Source organism: Paroedura picta, chromosome 5 (genome assembly GCF_049243985.1).
Source record: "Paroedura picta isolate Pp20150507F chromosome 5, Ppicta_v3.0, whole genome shotgun sequence".
Lineage (NCBI taxonomy): Eukaryota > Metazoa > Chordata > Lepidosauria > Squamata > Gekkonidae > Paroedura > Paroedura picta.
The window spans coordinates 69966643-69988027 of NC_135373.1; the positions used below are offsets into that span (position 1 = coordinate 69966643).

General features: G+C 42.5%; 1 protein-coding gene across 1 annotated transcript in view; it reads left to right on the forward strand.

Moving 5' to 3' along the window:
• Positions 1–20968, forward strand: part of CTTNBP2 (cortactin binding protein 2) — a 102908-nt gene extending 81940 nt beyond the window's left edge. The window contains 8 exon segments of the mRNA XM_077338428.1: positions 4853–5025; positions 8894–9099; positions 11112–11297; positions 14006–14066; positions 15457–15580; positions 16579–16683; positions 19001–19245; positions 19247–20968. Of these exon segments, the coding sequence (XP_077194543.1) occupies positions 4853–5025; positions 8894–9099; positions 11112–11297; positions 14006–14066; positions 15457–15580; positions 16579–16683; positions 19001–19245; positions 19247–19274 (1128 nt within the window). The 3' untranslated portion in view covers positions 19275–20968.
• Positions 20969–21385: the final 417 nt, after the last annotated feature.

Consider the following 21385-nt stretch of genomic DNA (forward strand, 5'->3'; position numbering starts at 1 on the left):
AATCCAACTGCCTGTGGAACTTGTGGAGAAGAGATTCCAGTTTACTCACTTCCACTGCAGCCCTCTTAATCGTGATCCTGGGGGATCAGCAGACTCTCAGAAAAAGCACAGGGGGTGAAGTTGGGGGCTACAATGGGGCATGGGAATCCATGGAAACTGCTATCTTTCTTCCACAAACAAATGCTGTTCCACTGAAGAAAATGCACCAGTGTTTTAAAGCCACCTGGTGATTTTTATTTATTCATTTATTTTGGCACAAGTGAGATATGAACTGAAGGGTTATTCATTCTCTCTTAGCCACTTGGCTGCAGAATCTGTTTTGTGATTCTGGACAAGTTGGTACTGTGGTATTCAAGACAGACTTGAAAGGATGAGGGCAATATATCTGATAAAATCTTCAAAGCCAGAAGGGTGTTCTGTAGGACTGGGTGGGAATTCACATGACTGTCTATCCTTATCCTTTGACTAGTGAAAGCTGAATGGTTATACAGATGTACACAAATCAGCTTAATTGGTATGGTGCAGGCAGAACTTGGGTTGCTGTGGTGCAAAATGTGAATGAAAGTGTTGTAAGCACTGGCATGCATGCCCTTGGTGAGGATATTTTCTTTTCAGAAGCAGTTTCCGCCCAAGAGGCATAACAAAACCATTAAAGTAGTGCTAAAAAATAAGTATCTGTATGCAGAGGGTCTCTGGATTCTGGCTGCACATATCAAAGTGCTGCTTATAATGAGATTAGGAAGGACATGAGTTCTCTATTAAGAGCGGATTTCCTTTTTGGCTGTTTCCTGAACACTGGTGCTTGGGCCTCCTGTCATATTCTAGCTTTACCTTCCTTTTTGTTAAAAGTCTGAAGCACTCTCTGTTCTCTTTTTATTATTGAGAGCAGTATACAAACACACACACACACACATACAAAGAGAGTGCTTGTAAAGACACAGGAAAAAATGGCAACAGTGTAGAAAAGCAGCACAACAAGAATTGGATGGTTCAATTAGCAGCAGCTCACCACCCCTGTGTGGGAATTTTAGTAAATAGCATTTTTTGTACTGCTTTCATTACAGAACCACTGAATCCTATTATGGTCAGAAATATCACTGACACTGAAAATAAGAGTAATTTTGGCTGCAAGGTGATTGAATCATGCACTGGGATTTCCTCTGAAAACTGACTCTAGCCAGTTATTCCATATGTTCCCTCTTGCCAAAGGTCTGGGGAGAGAAAGTTTAAGCCTCCATTGTTAAATGTGCTAATAAATATGCATGGGTCCTGGTATAGGTAGAGGCCAGTTTACTTCCAATGTAATAAAAATGCTAATCTCTAGTCAGACCCACGTCCTGTGTTCTCAATTCTTAGATAGTTTTTAGTCTTGGAACTTAAGGTGGTTTTCAAATTTAAGATTCCCCCTTCTGTGTTTATACATTTATGTCATGTTTTTATCCTCAGTGGGGAACCAAGGCCCCTTAAAGACATCGGCACTTCTCTGTTTTGTCATCATAATCTGTAAAGTAGAGAGAATGACTGTCCCGAGGTCACCAAACAAGGTTTTCTGGCATAGAAGGGATTCAAACTGGAGTCTCCTAGATCCTAGTTGAGTATTCTGAACTACTACACTATGCTGGCCCCGTAATGGAAAGAACTAGAAACTACCTTTTAGATGAAGATTCTGGATTCTAAGCAATATTTGGATTCTGATACAAATGAATTCAGATGTGACTAGGTAGGTAATTACCCTTCAGTTGTGCCCAGATAGATTAATTCTTTTTCTTTGGCCTGGAGACATCAGACTTTAAAGCTTCTGTTGCTTTGAATTCTTGTCTGCAACAAGACCGTTTACGCACTGGAGAGTTCATGCTGGGCTGCAGGCTGGAGGTTTAGTTGTGGCAGGTTGCCCCACCTCTTCCTGCACCCACATGGGGGAGCAATTGGCCTGGTGTGCCTCATCTGCCCCCTATTTGTGCTCCTGCACAGGAGTTGGGGCAGTGAAGTTCCCAGTATGTAAATGGTGTGTTTCTTTTATTTATGTTCAACTTGTTGCCAGTTCTGGGTTGGGAATTACCTGGAGGATTTGGAGCTGGAGCTGGGAATAGGCAGAATTTGGGGTGGGGCAGTACTTCAATTGAATATATTGCTTTGGAATCCATCCTCCAAAGCAGCCATTTTCTCCAGGGGAACTGGTCTCCGTTGCTTGGAGATGAGCTGTAAAAAAGGGGGAACCCCAGGTGGGACCTGGGGACTGGCATCCCTACCCCAGTTTGTCAGGTCAAAGCAAGTCAGTATACAAACTCTGTGCACAGATCATTTAGATCTGGTTGGCATGCTAGTCAGTTTTGACCAGACAAATATTGTCAGTTGAATGCCTTTTATTTGACAATGGGCAAATAGTTGGTGAACCTAGGAATGCAACTGAATAGATGGCATCTTACCTTTGTAAGAGTTTCATTGTAGTACCATTTGTTAGCAAGAGCAGAAGGAAAGACGAGGCAGGCAGATGCATCATAAGGCATCGGATAGGAACACGCATATCTGAATAGGAGCACAGCGCCTGACATTGCCCATGATATAGGAATTAGGGCATACCTACTCCATTTTTTCTTTGCTTTCTTTGTTTCCTCCCCAAATACAATCATATCTACTAAAAAATAACATGGAAGAAATATTTCCTAGTTCCTATATTTTCTCATTCCAGTGGCTCGTAGCCAAATGGAAGATCTATTTGATGAATGTTAGGTGTTTTTAGAAAGTGACCACAATTCATTATTTTTAAAATAGTTCTTTTTTTTTTTACAATAGCTAACTAATTTGGCTATGGTTCCGTGGTGGAGCACGTACTTTCTGTGAAGAATCCCAGAAATTCAATACAGTTAAAAAAAGAAAAAGAAAAAACCCAGAGCAAAAGGTGGCATGCAAACCTCTAGCTCAGATCCTGTAGAACTCTTGTTGGCCAGAGAAGACAACATCAGGTTGGACAGACCAGGGATCTGACTCATGATATTTGCTCGTTAGGTTAGGAAAGGAGTTGTGACTCACAGATACAGTATCTGCTTTCCATGCCTCAAGTCCTGGAGTTAATTCCCAGCAATTCCAGCCAAAGGAGCAGGTAAAAGAAGCAGTGGATGATGTGAAAGATCTTCACTTGAGAATCTGGAGCAGCAATGCCTGTAAAAGTAGATAATTCTGACCTGGATAGGAAAGGGGTTTGACTCTGGATATGGCAGCTTCATGCATGTGCAGTGAGGTGATCCGAAGCCTGCAGCTGAGGAAACCACTGCTGTCTGAGCTGTGTTGTTCATTATTCAGTAAAGTCACAACTGCGGCTGTTAAATTTCCTGGGGTTGCCTTTGTGTAAATGTAGTTGCCGCTTGCTGTGTAATGGTGCCCTTTAATTCCTTTGGTACTTTCAGTGGGCATCCTAAATCACACGTCCCATTGGTGAGCAACCAGTGAGCTGCCAGGGATAAGACCGTATGGAGGGGTAAACGCACAATAGTCTTGGCAGCTTTGTCTTGTACCCGCCCTCCACTCTCCATTTCCTGCTCCAAGTAATTTTTTTAATGCTGCGGTCCATGTTGCAGCGCAACTGAAAACTTATGTTGTCAAAGGTGAAATAAAATATTCTTTAAAGTGTCCATGGTACTTCTGGGATCAGGAAGGCAAAACACAACCCCTTTTCTATTTTATGGAGGTGGGGAATGATTCTATTTTCTGGAGGTGGGGAATGATCCACCCAGACAGAAATAAACTGCAAAAGAACATGAATTCCCCCCCCCAAAAAAAAGGGGGGTATAGTTCTGGCGTTTCTTGATAGCAACGCAGCAGTGTTGATTTTTATTAAAAATGCATCTGTGTTGTGGCATTACTGCACAGCAACATGGAAGTGCCTTTTAAAAAATAAATAAATTTGGGGCTGGGAGAGGGAGAAAGTTTCAGTCCACAAGAAAACTGCTGTGCTGTGATTGGTGGCTTACTGTTATTGACAAGCCAAGGAGCAGAGGGAGAAGTTCATGTTGCTTTCCCTTGCAGCCTCGTCAGGAGGCAAAAAGTTGCAACGGGACGGAAGGAAAGTGCGGGAGGGGTCTCCTCGTGAGGAGGGCTGCAAACACGAGATTTACCATCCCGCATTTGCAAGCAGGAAACCACTCATATTTTACCCCCCTGTGCAGAAATGGTCACCTGCTCTGTATGGTAACTTAAAGAATGCTGGGAGACATCTAGTGAATCTGGCAGTGAACCTGTTCCAGATCCGTTAGATTATGCTGTAGAGCCTACGGCACCTGTGGAGTGTCAGCAGCAAAGATACCTTATTACTCTGCTACTACAGCATCAGCTTGCTCTCATCCTGAGTCCTTGGGGAGTGAGCAAAAAATAAATGTCAATATCAATAAAGAAATAAGCCATCCTGGTTCTTCAAAGTAGTTCAGCATCAGTTGACACCAAAATCTGAGTCTTTATTGTCTCAGGAAGAGATTGTTAGCTGTGATACCTTTATCAAGTTTATATAAAATATCAAGAATACGCTCTGATCTGGATGTCAATTGTGGTATAGGCACACCAGTAGACAGGACTCATACACTATCTGGTCTATTCACGGATCATGTTATCCCAGGCTCCATGATAGATATCAACAAGATCCTGGGATCAGTGAAGGCTTCTACTTGCACTTTGTATCCTTGCCTATCCTGGCTGCTGAGGTGATACAAAGTGGATGATTGTCCTGTCAGTAGTGGATCATTATGACCTGCAAATCACATAGACAGTGACAGGTTCAAACTGCTTCTCATATGTAACAGTTGTAAAATTGCTTTTCTTCAAGACCATCGCAAAACTTAACAATCTGTTTATTCTCCCACAGTTCAGAGGTAAAATGCCTCCTCCATGTGACCCAGTGTGCAAGATGGTAGAGTGGATACTTGGGGTCTGGCACCAGCTGAACTCATGCTTGTCACGCCTGGGAGCACCTGAAGCACTTATTGGGCCAAAACATTTCTTTTCTTGTCCAGTGGTACCTGGTCACAGCACAGTGAAGTAGGTCTTCTGTTTCATCTCGGTCACTTCTGCAATGTAGCAACATCCATCAACTGTTTTCATCTCCAATTCGCCACCAATAGCAATCCATTTTTAATTGAATGAATTATCATTGATTGCAATTGGTAAATCTTTTGCACCAAATTTCATACCTGGGAAAGTAGGAATGGTCAGCAGAAGACAGGGTTGCCAGCTTTGGGTTGGGAAATATCTGGAGATTTTGGAGGTGGAGCTGAGAGTGGGTAGGATTTGGCCGGGGACGTCCAAAGCAGCCATTTTCTCCAGGGGAACTGATCTCTGTCGCCTGGAGATGAACTGTCAAACTGGAGATCCCCAGGTCTCACCTGGGGACTGGCATCCCTAGCAGAAGTAGTATACTTTGTTCTTTCATTTAAAACTAAAAGTAGTATCCAACCAATCTCACGGTCTTGTGGAGGGAAGAGATAGGATCATTTCATTCAGGTAGCCTCTCCTTCCTACTGTCCTCTAATCTGCATGGGTTATTTTTGTTTTATTGCAAGGAGCATGTTGTTCACTGCACAACTGAATGGTGAACGTGTTCATACAGAAAAGGCCACATGTTCATTGAACTGCATTTGGAACTTCTTATCAGTATGGTGCCAATTTCACACATGTTAGATAATGCCTTTAATTGCACTTTAAAAATAGCTTTTCTTGTTTCTCACAAGAAAATTCAGCTGCATTGCACATTGATTGTGCATTATCCAGCATGTGAGGAATGGTCTGGGGCTCCTGTCCTGGTAATCATTCACTGCAGAGGTAATACTGTTGAGAACATTCCAGCTTTTTAGATGCCTTAAAATATGTCATATTTAGAGTTACTGCAGAGTAGCTGCTTTAGAATTATGCTACAGATATAATTTATTTTTATGAAGTCCAAGGGAAAAAACTGTCATCTATAACCAGTGATGGTGCACAGATGCAGGGTCTGGTATTATATATTGCAAACCCCCACTCTCATTTTGTTTCAAAAACAAAGTTTCTAGCTCTTGCACAAAGAGATGCTTGATACAGATATAGATGTCACATGTAGCTACCACACAAACCAGAAGGCCTGCTTCAGAGACCTGCCTACATGTTTACTCCTATCCATAAGTACCACTGCTTTTAGCACACCGTGTGGTCAGCATATGGCTGAATGTTGAAGTATCAGCTTAACCCACTAGGTAGTTTTCAGCAAATTCCTGCCTTCAGCCCAGTTCTCAGCCAGAAAATGGGAACGAGGATTCTTCTACCGTTGCAAGAATTCCTGAGAAGATGGGAAAGGATGTTATGTTCATCTCAACATTCTACACAAATTAATAATAATTTTAATAGAGAAATATTTTAATATGGTCTGAGTTCACTGCACCGCATACGTTTAAATATTTATTTGCCTAATAAATAAAACAGGAGCAAGCCGACTAAAAATAAACAAGCAGCAAAATTGCAAAGCACACATGTGCCTTGAAAAACGTCAGCCGAATTGATATATTGAACAACTGTGCTTTGTTCCTCAATGCTGTTTCTCAACTATTCGGCCTCTATTGGCAAGTTATATATCTACACAAAATGGCCACAAGAACTAAAATATTTGAAACTCGCAGGGTCATGATATTTAAAAACGATGTTATCTTCTCTCTGTTGTCCTCCCTCCCTTTTCCCATTTCTCGTTTCCTACTCCTAATACCTCCATATTCTTACTTATTGGCTTCTCTTCAGATGTTTGCTTCAATAATATTTTTAAAACTTGAACTAGAATCTTGGAAGCAAAACAAGGGCTTACTTGTTAGATATGCCTCCATTTGTTTTGTTTGAATCCACATTAAGAGTGCTGAAAGGTGACCAGATTCCGAGGTGGACAGAGCTCCTGTCTCTTGACTTCTTGCTCAGAGTCTTTGTAGAAGCTTGTGCACCATAATTCAGTGATTCCAAGTCTTGCCATGCAAATGTGATGGATCCCGTTTGTCTTTGAGGTACACAATGGGTCAGAGCCCATCAGGCTTTTTTGCTGGTGGAAGATGACAGACAAATGCCCTCCCCACCCCTCCAAAATGCTGTGATGTGGGTTGCGGGAAGGAGAGGAATCAGGCAAAACTGCCCACCTCTCTTGTCCCAACTGCCTACAGGAGCAAAAGTCCCCCAGGACTACCCTGAGTGACACACACCCTACAGAGAGAGGTTGACTTTGTGATTCTTTTTTTCAGTTACTGATTCATACAATTGTGGTTTAGTCTTAAACTGTAGAATGATAACATAGTAATCTAAAGAGCCAGAATAGTGTAGTGGTTGAAGTGCAGTGGACCTTAATCTGGAAAACTGGACTTGATTCCCCACTCCTCCACATGCAGCCAGCTAGGTGACCTTGGGCCAGTTACAGTTTCTTAGAGCTGTTCTTATAGAGCAGTTCTCCCAGGGCTCTCTCAGCCCCACCCACCTTACTGGGTGTCTGTTGTGTGGAAAGTAAGGGAAAGGTGTTCGTAAGCCTCTCTGGGACGCCTTCATGCAGTGAAAAATAAGGTATCTATGGTCCATTTTAGCAATAATGAACTTCCCAGTGGGAATGCATCTCTTATAGCCCAGAGTAGGGTTGCCACCATTGTTTTTGACAGGGCTTCTGTGCCCTCAACTTCTGTACAACTAAGTGTAATTTCAGTGGTGCTTCCCTTCAGGCACATGCATTTTCAGACAGAAAAATTGTCCTGTATTAAATTTCTTGCTCTCAGTAGGTGTTAAGGGTACAGTTGTCACTTTAAAATACAAGGTATCTATGGTCCATTTTAGCAATAATGAACAAATGTCTTAGGCTATCATCCAGGCAATGAATAGTTACAGTCCTCAATCAATCTTCCTCCAGTGCTATTATTTCAGAGAACTCAGCAAAATTACTCACCTAACCTACTTTTCTGTATGTGAAAGAATTGTTTTATATGGTGCAAGTCATTGTGATGTTTTTTTCCCCTTCTAATTCTTCTTCACCCACCCCATGTTTTCTGCTTCAGAAACAGAAGGCAGTTCAAGGCCAAGTTGATGAGAAATTGTTACAAATATCCTGTGTAAACTTGGAGCTTTCCTACTTTTTTAAATGAAGCATTGTCATTAATTTCAGTAAAGGCAGTGATGTGGCTAGAGCTTGGTTGGAAGCCTTCGCAGAACTACACAAATGAAAGTTTGTGCGGATTTAGTGTTAAGGAAAAGTCACTGAGATTCCAAGAGCCTTTCCTTTGACTTCAGGTGTTCCAGAACAGATCTGCAGTTCAAATTCATCTGGGATGGAAAAGCAGCAAAAGTAGTACTGACTGCAGTTTTCCAAATGCCTCAGGATGATCCCAGGTGTAGCAGAGTTCGAGTATTTCTCACCCACACTCCGATAGCTGGGCAATGCTACTGTCAGGCCGAAGCAGCAACATCTGCAACAGTTGTTCTAAACTCATTGAATGAGAGGTTTTGACTATGGTCGCCAGATCCCCCTGGCCACCTGCAGGGAATCAAAGGCTTAGGCTTGCCAGATCCAGTCTGGGAAGCTTCTGGAGATTTGGCCTGTAAAGGACAGGGACCTCAATTTCCAAGGAAACTAATCTCTGTAGTCTGCACACAAGCTGTAATTCCAAGAGATCTCCAAGTTGCACCTGGAGGTTTGCATCCCTAGTTTTGACCCTATTTTTATAACTTGAGGTGAAATCTGAAACAATTTTTGTTCAAGGCTAAAAAGACACACAAATCTTGGCATGCAATCATTGGAGCATTTTCAGCATGCCAGAGAATAGCCTTGGGTTATGATTGCATATGCCTTCTTCCCAGGCACTTGAAGATCAGTGATTCAAACATGTTCACTAATGGTGTCTTTCTTTTCACTATGTGTTTCCAGGTGGATGTCCAAATTATGGAATGCTGTCATTGCTCCCCGAGTTCAAGAAGCTATTCTCTCCAGAGCTTCTCTGAAAAGGTCAGCTGCACTAGGCCAGACAGCAGTCAAGAAAAGTCCAAGCCAAGGGCAGCAGGCTGTGGTGAAAGCCGCTCTCAGCATCCTGTTAAACAAGGCTGTTCTGCATGGTTGTCCTCTTCCCAGAGCAGGTGAGTCACAGTAAATGAGTCAGTGCATAGAACTGAAGGCCTAGAACGAACACTGAGGCCTTCTGCATATGTTTTAATCACATGGTTGCCCAGTACTTGTTGGGGAGTACAAGCACATTGCTGCTGCTTGTGAGTTTTCTTCAGATTGCTCAAAAACACAAATCTTTGACTTGGTACAACAGACTGAGTTTACTGAGAGCAAGCAAGTTACCCTGACAATACCTTGTCGGAATTAAGGCAGGGCAAAATAGACACAACATAAAACTCCCAAAACAACTCCTCCTCCCATGAGTACCCATGAAACACATGACATCTTTAAAAGACCAGCTTGGCATCCATGGTCAAGGTGCCACATTCAGGAGAGAAGAGGAGATGGATTGGGGGGGGGGGGGAGTGGTGAGAAAATGAAAGGAAACAGCTGGAATTGTAAAACTGGCCTTGGGCCCTACATCTATACTTCTAACAAATGCGAACAATCATGACAGAAGCATGGCACTTCTGACACTGTCGCCATCCTGTGATCATGAATACAGATCAAACTCCTAGCCCCATGATCAGGAGCATCCAAAAAGCATGTGTGTGAACTTTCTCTGCATGTAGATGCCATGCTCACAAGCCAACAATTGCAGCTTATCTTTTGTGTCCAGTAGTGTTCTGGCTGTCTTTTAGTTCTGTCAGATATTTTTCTTTCTTGCTATTCCCTTTTCTGTATTTTTAAACCTCCTTTTTATTTTCTCCATCTTATTTGTCTTTTTCTGTAAAACCTGTTTTGTTGTTTCCCATGCTTCCGTTGTCTTAACCTCCTTTCATTGGAATACATTCATGCATTTTAATTTTGAAGCTACTTTTGCTGGACAATAAGGGATTAGAGATTGTTATAGATTGCTTTTTCATGTTCCTTGTCCAGTTTTTTAAACCCTAGGAATCATAGTGATGTCTGTTTTGTACAATTAAAAGGTTTGGAGAAATTTTGGAGAATGGGTAAAAAGTTTGAAGAGAGCTTGTGATATGTTGTAATTAGAGTGCCAGATATATGTGTGCAACCTGCCATGAGCCTTATGGGAGTGGCGGGCTAGAAATCTAACAACAACAACAATAATAATTAGGACCAGGGAGACCTGGGCCTATTCTGCACACAGGGGATAATGCACTTTCAATGTGCTTTGGCAGCTGGATTTTCCTGTGCAGAACAGGAAAATCTACTTCTAAAGTGCATTGAAAGTACATTATCTATTGTGTGCAGACTAGGCCCTGGATTCAAATCTTTACTTGTCCCTAAAGCTCACGTTGATCTTGGCCCAGTCACTCTCTCAGCTGAACTTACCTCACCGAGTTATTGTTGGTGCGGGAACTGCAATTCCTTGAAGGACACAATGCAATGGTGACACAGAGAGAACACTTGTGCAAAGGTAGAAATGTAACTGACCCAGTGTAGTACTTTGGACATGACATGCCACAACATAAGAGACTGAATCAGGTTCAGGGTTCTGGTACTAACCTTCAATGCTCTAAACAGTCTGGGACCAATGTACCTATGCGACTGTCTCTTCCCTTATGTTTCTCAAAGAGCACTAAGACTTTGGAGCAACATCTGCTCAGAACATCCATCCCAAAGGAGGTGAGATTGGCCTCAACCAGGGCCAGGACCTTTCAGCTTGGTGGAATGTACTCCTGAGGGACCTTAACCAATTCCTCAGAGTCTATAAGATCGAGCTATTCTACCAGGCCTGCAGTTGTGGCCCAATATTACATCTGCCAATAAATGCTGGCCTTACCATTGAGGGAGAGAATGATCAGCTCCAGATGCCAAAGCCCCCATCTGAAAATTTTAGTTGGGGGCATTTAGGTTAGGTTAAATTAATGTTTTTAACCTGCTTTATGATGTTTTATGAATGTTGTTTCCCACCCTCTGCAATTCTGGAAGATCGGGCTAAAAATAAAATTGTATTATTGTTGTTGTTGTTGTTGTTGTTGTTGTTGTTATTAATCTTGTATCATTTTAAATGTTTCAGAACTGGATCAGTACATTGCAGATTTTAAAGGAGGCAACTTCCCTCTTTCTGTGATAACAAGCTACAAAAATTGCTCCAGGAAAAAGGGGGAAAGCGCTGCGTGGAGAAAAGTGAGCACAAGTCCCCGTAAGAAGTCAGTCCATTCCTCAGTCCAGTCATGGAGTAAGAAAGAAGAAAAAGCAGAAGGTAACAGCTGATACAAGAAGAGTGGTGGGGATATTAGCCATTACAGAAGCTTTGTTTAAGACAGATGCGCAGTCTCTTACTCATCAGGATTCAACTCCAGCTCTTTTAATGCCTGGGCTTTTAACCAACAATCCACTGAGCAGTTAGGTTATGCGTATTCTTTTTTTTTCTTCTAGTGTACCACAAAACTATGTTAAAATGTATAGTCAATAGGCATCAGTAGTACCTCATAGATGACTTCTGACTACTGATGCCTAGTTCTGTGATGAATCAGAAAATCAAAAGAACACACATAATCTAACTGTTGTGCTTGCAAGACAGCCGCTCAGACCATTTTCCAAAGGTTCCTATGGAGGCACATGGCTGTCTGAAGAGTTCCTTCAGAGGGCTCTTAAGAGACACTCGTCTTCCTGAAGAACTGTTGGGAGCATAATATTACGCTCTGGTAGACAGTAAATGCATGCAAAATCTTCCCCTTCACATTTCTTTGGATCAGAGTAGCTCCAGTTTTTCATTTCTCTAGGCACTAGAGTGCCATCAGAGCCTTCAAGAGCATCTTGACAGCCAGCCCTCAGAATGCAATTGCTTAAATCAAGTTCTGTGTTTTAGCTGTTTTTAGCTGCATTGTTTTTACAAATGAAGCTAAAGCTAAAGCCTCTTTAGACAGTACACTGGTAGGGGTAGTTCAGTGGTAGTGCTTCAGCTTGGCAGGCAGAAGTCCCAGGTTCAAGCCCAGTCTTCTACAGTTAAAAGGAAGAGGGAGTCAGTAATGTGAAAGAATTCTGCCTTGGACTCTGGAGAGTCCAATACTGACCATTAGAGAGAGATCAGGGGTCTTCTAGAAGGCAGCTTCATGTGTTCATGCTTAGGATGACGTATGTATGCCACTGATATTTGCGCAAGGAAGGGAGAGTGTAAGCATACTCCATCTATCACTGTCTCTAACCACTTGATCTCCATATCCATTTTCTTTTTCTCACAATTCTGTAAAAGACGTAGAGAATTCTGCACATTTGTTCTATCAGTTTTTTTAATTGTTCCTTGCATTTATTATCACAACTAGCTTCAAAGCCCGTTCCTAGGAACGGGCCTTGAAAGGGTCCCCTTCCCTGGCCCCTGGCCCCTGGCCCCTGACAAGGCAGCTTAAGGTGGCTTTGGGCCACAGCTTGCAGCCAGATCAAGTGGGGCGGGTGGGGGCTGGCCAGCTCATTAGCAGGGCCGGGACAGAGCTCCTTAGCAGGTTAGTCAGCAGGCCGGGAGGCCCTCGTTAGCAGGCCCTGCCTAGCAGGCCAAGATGCCCTCTTTAGAAGGCCCTCCACCATGACCCTTTGCCCAGGGCCTACTCCCCTTAGCTGCTGCTGGCTCCAGGCACTGAGGCGCATCTGAGAGAAAAGAGGCTAGAGTCCAGGGATGGAGGATGGGAGCTGCAGGGGCAGGGCCAATCAGGGTGCAGACAGCTTTGTCCCTGATTGGCCCTATTCCAATTTGGACAGCTGGACACATTCCACCCACCAGGCTGTTTCACAAATATATAGAGTAATAATGGATAAGGATTACAGACAGCTTTTTCTTTTCATTACTGTTATATTTTGTTAATGGAGACTTTTACTGTGGCATTCATTTATATAGAACCTAATATGTTTATTTATTGATTTATTCCATTTATAAACTGCCCACCCGATAGGCTAGCTCACGGCAGTATGCAACATCAATAAACAATTAAAACCATACATATATATACAATTTTAAACCACCTTTAACTGCAGCAACGTCAACTACAGCTAATATTTCTAGTGCTGTCCCTTTTAATAGGTTTATTACCAAGTGGAGATGTAGACATGGGTGTTTTTTAAAGGGGGGGGCCATTAGATGTTAAAGGATCACTGGCCCAAACCAAACGCTTGGCAGAAGAGCTCCATTTTACAAACCCTGTGGAAGTGTACTAGCTCTGTCAGAGCTTGGATCTCCTCCTGGAGCTCATTCTGCCAAGTAGGGGCTAGGACTGAAAACATCCTGTCCCTGGTTCAGGCCAGACAGGACCAGGGACTTCCTTGGGGCCAGGAAGTTCTGCTACAAATATCTTTTTTGCTGAATTAAAAATAAGGAATTAAAGATAAGGAAAGGTGTTGGTTCTAGTGCAATCAGAAGTTCTTGTTCAGAGATGAAGAGAGAAAAATTCCAAAACAGTGGCAGGTAAATACATACTTGGGAACCTGCTTCCTTTTTCAGAGGGGTTGCTACAAAGTACTTGAGGTGACCATCATAGTTTGTTTAATAAATATCCTTTGAACTTATGGTAGGTCCACTGGAACCACAGCCTATCTATCTGTTTTTAGTGATCCTTATTATGGCATCACTCAAGATGGATTTGAGAAAGAGTTGAGACCTGAAACCCCGAGAACGAAGCATGACCTCCACTGTGGGTCACCCGTTCCTGTTTCAGAGTTTGTGGACTTCTGAGGATTGGGCATGTGTAGTTTGGTCACAGAATCACAGAATCATAGAGTTGGAAGGGGCCATACAGGCCAGCTAGTCCAACCCCCTGCTCAACGCAGGATTAGCCCAATGCATCTATATACAGCTATAGGCACTTGTCGATTTTCTCTCTTAAGTAATTTCCTGTTTAAATAATTGCTTGTTTAAGAGGAAGAAGAGACATTCCTTTCAGAAAACAGCTTTCTTTCTTTTTCCATCTTCGTCTTCTGTAGGAGTACAGTCAAAGAACATATTCAAGGAAAATGGCAACAAAATGGCATCTCTGACAAAAAAGTAAGTAGTGGGGTGGAAGGTGACCCTAAAGGTTTAAAAATAATTCTGTGTGTATGTGAACCATCTCTTCCCAAACCCTCTTCCGCTTGTAGAGATGATGCAAGTGGAGGCCAGAGACTGAGCATTTTTGTCATTCCCCAAGCTTTTGATTGAAGTAGTTTTTAAAAATTTTGAGTGTTATTTTTTAAGCTGTTTTTATTGTTCATTTCTAGTTTGAGATGTTTTTTTAATGGTTTTATGGTTCCTTTCTAGTTTTATGAATACCATTCTAAAGTTGCTTCATGCTGTTTTTATGGCTTCATTCATTCATTCATTCATTCATTCATTCATTCATTCATTCATTCATTCATTCGTGACCTGCCTCAAGCACATCTCTGTGAAGGGAGTATCCACATTTTCTAAACAAATACTTTAAATATACACACATCTTATAGGGCAGCGGTCCTCAACCCCCGGTCCAGGAACCAGTACAAGTCCGTGGATGAGTCGGTACCGGGCCGCAGCTCCTCCTCGTCCTCCTCCCCGGCTGCTACCTGCCCTGCCACTCTGCCACTGGCTCACCTTTGGTGCTCTCCAGTGGCCGCCATGGCTGGGGCTCCCCCTCGGCGTGTCTCTGCACAGCTGCTGCTGGTAGTGCCCCCCAGCGGACAGCAGGAAGTCAGGGGCACCAGCAGGAAAGCAAGTGGAGCAGGGGCTCAGGTGGCGACGTCCCTCAGTAAAAGACTATCGCCCCCCCCCCTCCGGCCTCAGTAAAATTGTCAAGCGTTGACCAGTCCCCGGTGATAAAAAGGTTGGGGACCACTATTATAGGGTACATGCATAAAAATTAGAAAGAGGGAAGGAACACACAGAGAGATGCATTTTATTTCTGGCCCCATTTTAGTGAAATTGCAGGCGATTATTAATCTGCAGCTGCATGGAGAATCCAGTGGTGCAGCCGCATGAGTGAGATGAATGTCACTAAACACCTCTGAAATCGCTCAGGGCCTAGGACATCATAGGCACATAATAAAAAGGACTGTTTTAACTAGCTTATGAAATTCAAGCAAGAAGCTCTTCACTTTAAGGAGGGCTTTTCAAAGCCATGCCACTGCCACCCAAAAAGGATTGTTCCATATTATGGCTGACCTTAAGTAGAAGACAAATAGACTTTAGGCTTGAATTTCAGCAGTAAAGTGGGTTATTTGGAAGAAGATACATCCTAGTATATAGGGAGGTGAAGTCATAAAGAGATGATCTCTGGTGCCCGTAAGAGCTGTTTGTTTACTATAAATAACTCCCTGAACACCATTGAAAAAAATACTGCCCTCCTCAATATTTTAGGTAGCCATCTTTAATTATGTGCAGTTCAACCAATGAAAGCATGCTTCTGTTTGTTGTATTTTTCAAGCTCTCTAGGGGATGACCCACTAAGCATGAATCATAGGCTGTCCCTTGGTGCTGACGATGAAGTTGACCTTGTGCAGGAGCTTCAAAGTATGTGTTCAAGCAAATCTGAGTCTGACATAAGCAAGGTAAATGTTGTTTCCACTCTCAAAACACAGCCCCATTGGGTCATTGCTTGATTTCTCCTGCCTTTTTTACCTTCCAAATTTCCTAAGGATCTCTGCTGTCAAACACAAACTCCTTATGTTCACTCTCTAGACTTACCTTCCTTGATCAGTCATGACCAAAATCACCAATCATCTCCTCACTGCCATAGCACTGTGAAATCTCTTCCCAGCCCAAAAGTCTTCTTGATATTTCTGCTGTCTTTGATAACATCCCTCTCGGGATTCCATTCATGACTTTGACCTTTATGGCTCTGTCTTTACCTGATTCTTTTCCTATCCCTTAGACCAGGGGTAGTCAGTCAAACTGCGGCCCTCCAGATGTCCATGGACTACAATTTCCAGAAGCCCCTGCCAGCGAATGCTGGCAGGGGCTTCTGGGAATTGTAGTCCATGGACATCTGGAGGGCTGCAGTTTGACTACCCCTGCCTTAGACATTTCTGCAGGGGGGAGCTATCTGAATATCAGACCCTCAGATATATATTATCAACTTTCTGCTGTTTTTCCTAATCCCATCTTGATCATAATCTCACCACTTTCAGCTCTGTCCCTCTACTCTTTAACTCTTCTCCTTTGGTTTATGTTTTAGTTATTTCCCGCTGCAACATCTGTTACCAAATCTCAACCCTCTCACTTCTCTCCAGAAGCCTCCCACGATATTGGGGAAAGGAAAATGGCACCAATGTGGGTGAATCTGACAAAAAAAAAACCCCACACCAGTGCAAACATGCTTGGGCTGCAAACTTTCAAGAAAGAGCACCCAAAATCAGGTTTAGAAAAGACCCAGCAAAGTGGGAGGGACGCCCGAAGGCACATGAGTGGGTGATGCCATGTGGACACTAGGCAAGGGGGAGCAAAAGGGCAGTGTGGAAGAAGCCTTAATGTGATATGAATCAAAATGCTGTCCAGTTTGCAGTGTATTAGGATTGCCAGTGCTGACTTTTGTCCTCACTTCATTCAGATTGTCAGTTCAAAGGAAGAGCTGATGGTGATGTTCAGCAATTCTCAGAAGGATCCTGTGTTTTCAGTGAACATCATCAGTGCAAATACATCAGCACCCCAGCAGGTACAAGACAAACTATCCAGCATGGAATTTATGGGTGTCTTAAGTATATTCCAAACCTTAATCTAGAACTGTTCTTTGTATTCCAAAGTGTCAAAGCTGTTGAGTATAATCAGTGCAGTTGCTTCTTTGTTTATATTGTATTGCCTTTGTGAAACCCTGCCACAGACATCATGGCAACTGGTAAGGGTGAAAGATGATGCACAAGATGGAAAGGGAAAGGGCACAGAGATGGAGAGAGACTAGGACAGGAGAGAAGTTGACTGAACAAGAGAGCATCAGGGGCACAGGATGGAGGGGAGAGAAGAGTCCTATAGTGAACAGATTTTGACAGATAGGAGAACTGTATACATTGGAATTCACTAAGCTGCAGGCTTTTGGTAAATATAAGAAAGAATGACGACATTTGAAGATTGTTTGTGGTGCTGAGGAACATTTCAGTTCCCCTTATGATTCAAGCTTGTTACAGTATTTGGGATTTTGACAGAAAGGCATAGGCTCTGGAGTGCTGTGGGAAAATAGGTATATGACCCCCTCCCCGAAAAAGCCCAGTTAGAAAAACACAATGTGAAACTCAAACTTGCTGGCACTGAGAGGTGAGTATTCCACTCCAAACACTAACGAGCCTTGCTCATATACTGTGAACCTTGCAGATGGTTTCAATATCCATGGCAACAAGAGAACCCTTCTGAGAAAAACCCCAACTAAAACAGGATAAGGAGGAGGTGTTGGTTAAAAGTGGCATTTAGGACTATAAGTTGTTGTAAGACTCTCCCTCCTTGAGCTGCTAGAGAACTTAGTTCTTTGTGCCTCCATAGTATGCAAAAGCGAAATAACTGGAGGGTACATCATCAGTACAAATGGAAACTGAGAACCAGAGAGACTAGGCTGAGCCAGAAGAGAGTGCCATCTCTGACGGTTCCTGAAACCATGTACTGACAGACATGGAGGGGGAAGACATTTAGCAGACAGGGAGAAGAAAGGCACTATGAGTCAGGAAACAGCAGTTCTTGCCATCAGGAGACCATATGAGGGACTGGAGGCCTTGTGCATCAACAGGTGCTGGTGTCTGCAAGTGTGAGAGAAAAATGTACAAGTGAGGAGGCCCAGCTCCAATGGCACTGAGTGGAGAAAGCACACTCAACTGCATTGGCCCTCAGTCAAGGACCAAATCAGGTTCATGATGCTGGCACTAACCTTAAGCCCTAAACCGTCTGGGACCTTCGTATCTGCGGGACCACCTTCACCCCGTGTCCCTCAAAGGAGCCTATGCTCCAGCACACAAGATCTGCTCAAGGTTCCTTGCTTAAATGCAGTACAGTATTTGTCAAAATCTATTACGGTCAGCGGGCTTAAAAGGGTGGAACTCTGCTTAAGCTGAGACTCTTAGTCACCCATTAGGATAAGGAAAATGAGGAAGGTCAAAACAGGGAAAGCTGAGCTTTGCTGCTCACATAGTCCAGTGCTCCCTGATAATTAAAGACTCAAAAAATGAAAACCTTTTAACCTCTTGCCTTTACTTAGAGGAATAGGTGACTTTCCTGTGGTAGCCAGGAACACTGATTAATCAAGAGCATGTGAGCTGAATGCAGGCTTGGTTGCTTCCATCTCTGCAATATAGTTAACCAATCTGTGTTGTGAATGACCTGTCTTGGATTCGTCAGGAGAAAGGTGGAGCTTCTAGATATTTTAAACAAATTAACTACATAAAAACAAATAAATAGAGTCAATGCACAAATGACTGCATTGTAATCAACTTATGCTGTGTGATCTTGAGTCTCAAGTTAGAAAGTCAGGCTGTTAAAGAACAGAATAAAATTTTCCCCAGACCTACCTCTCTTCAGAGACATTACGCACCTCTGGAGAGAGGCAGGCACTTTCAAGTTGTCCAGAATTGTGCTCCAGCCAAGTTCAGCAGCTTTCAGCAGGGAAGGTTATACATTTATTAGCAGGTTTCTGTCTGCCTCCAGATGAGAAAGCATCAGGCCAGCTTTTCAAGGTTCCCAAAGGCAGAAAAGCAGATGGCTATACTGAGAAATGCTTGGGATTTTTCCATCTTGCTGCTCAAGGCAGTTTGTCATCATATGGCGGGCGGGGGGGGGGGGGACGACGACAAGATATTTATTTCAAAACAGAATCCTCCATCATGGCCAAACTTCAAGTCTGTTGTATTTGAATAAAAATATTCTGTGCTTTCAATTACTGCATATCTCACAATTCATTTGCTCTGGCTCTTGGGTGGTCTTTTGTTTGTTTGTTCATTACCCTAAGAGTTTTGATACTAGCCTGTGACATTACAAATATGCTTCTCTGTCGACAGGATGGGAATCCCAGGATCTGTCCTCTCAGCAGTAGTCAACCTGTGGAATGCAGCAATAGTAAACCAAAAACTGAATCAGTCAAGAGTGGCATTTCGAGAGTGAAATCTTTTCTTCCTGTGCCCAGAAATAAAGTCAGCCTGTCTTCTCAGAGCACTAAACAAAGCAGCAGCAGCAGCAGCAGCAGCAGTAATACAAGGCAAATAGAGGCAGTGAGTGACTCAAAAGAAGAAATTTGGAACATGCACAAAAATACAACTTGAAAAATATGAATGAAAAACTGTACCTGCCTCCCATTCATGTTTTAATCCTTCCTCATCCTTTCTGTACTTTCAGTTACCTTGGACAACAAGTTCATTCTCATGTGTAAATATTTTTAAATTGTTTTATTCATTTAAAATGGTGTATATGGGACCACAATTTAATTTCTATGTAAATATAAGCTGTTTATAATGAAAATACTAGATTACATCAAATCGATCCCTCAGTAGTAGAAAATGCTAGCTTCTTAAATGATTTTATATTCCAAAATGTTTTATTGTTTTATTATATTCAGGGACATCACCACAAAAAGTGTGGGGATACACGTGCAAACCTGCACACCTGTAAATACAGTAGAAATAAATAATATATATATAAATATATATAAAGCTTGATCCAGAGAAACTGGTGTACAAATGGGTGTTGCACACAGCTAATGCTACATATGACACACATATTCCCTATTGTATTAGAATGTGGCTAGCCAGTCTGTAAGGGCCAACCGCAAACCCACAGCTACATTGCCCTTGTGGCCACTTCTGCTGTGCATTACAGTATGTATTAGCAGGACTACTCCACTAGTCTGTATGGGCTTCATGTGTAGGTCTTTGGATATGGAAGAACTCAGTGGCGCCTTCTTCCTTTTCAACATAAAGCAGGACCCAGGAAGCTGCACATATTAAAACACTCTCTTGTACGTGCAACATCCCTGCAGCCTGCACAAAGAAGATCAGTGGATCTGGGGAGATAAACTTCGTAATGATTATATGCTGAGTTTCCTGTGTTCTGTATCATACTTTAGGTTGCACAGTTCTGTACAGTACTGGCTTTGAGATAATGTACATGTGTTTTCAAGGCAAAAAAAAGTTTCTATGTTCACTTTTTGAAAAGTGAATAGAATGTGGCAATAAAAGGAAGGATTGGGAATATTGCCCAATTACTTTCAGTTATCATCTACATTAAATGTTTCAATTGCCCCGAGTACTGGGTTGCTTGGCTTATTTCTTGTCTCTCCGCTGCTTTGATTGGCATTCCAGTTCCCTTTAGAATTATGATTTGTGCAGATTTTGCTTTTCCATTAAAAACAGAAGCCACAAAGCCATTGTAATAAGTAAGCTGTGATCATTGGTCCCAAATGTTTATTGGGCAATGGGGAACATCACCTCTAATTATATGAATTATTGGATATGCTATAAAACCTTTCCCTACTTTCTCACTCTTGACACATGAATTTAGCACATGTCACAGTAAGAACGTTTTTGTTGTTGTAAAAAGACAGCACTAGATAAACGACACAGTTATCAGGCTTAAAAACAGCAGCAATAAGTCATGGGAGGGACATATAATTTTTGTATTCTCTTTGGAATAAGATTTTAACTGCTATTCACTTGAGAAACACTTCCCTCTCCCATTCTGCATTCGTTGCCCACGTAGAAGATTTTACCTTTTCCATATTTGTGGTGGGTAACCTTTCCTTCAGGTTTGCATTTCCTCTTCTGTTCCTGTCTTGTCTTTTGTAAACAAATAGATACTGTTGCTTCTGAGTGGACCTGTCAGCCCACCCAGAGACTTACTGGGCCCCTAACCCATGCTGTGAAGAAATTCAGCTCAACATCTTCACAAGGAAGTTTGTGAAAGTGAAATCAGCTGTTACATTCAATGTTCTCCTATCATTATTGTGCCAATAAAACCTCTTTTTTGTACTGCAATTTCTGCAAATATGTTTGTCTCTGTCTTCCATGTGTGTAATTCAGTTTTATGCCTACTTTATATGTCCGTTTGCTGCATAGTACAAAAACTGAAATCTGATACCCGTTTTAGTTTCCCGAGCTTCATTCCCCACTCCCAAGCTTCATTCATGGTAAAGAGACTTGTTCTCAGCCTGCGGTTCCCAGTGTTTGAGGGAGGTCTCATGACTAACCATTTCATCTCATGGTCTCTGTGCTCTTAGTTTTCATTCCTCCCATTAGATCTCACACCTTTCTTGGCTCGCAACCTCACCATTCTTAGAGTTGCTAACATCTGAACTGAAGCATGTTGTTCCGTAACAATGGAGAGGTAATCCAACTTAATGCAAAGGCACACAGGTATATTTCCCAATTTCTAAAGGCTGTTTGGATTCCCTC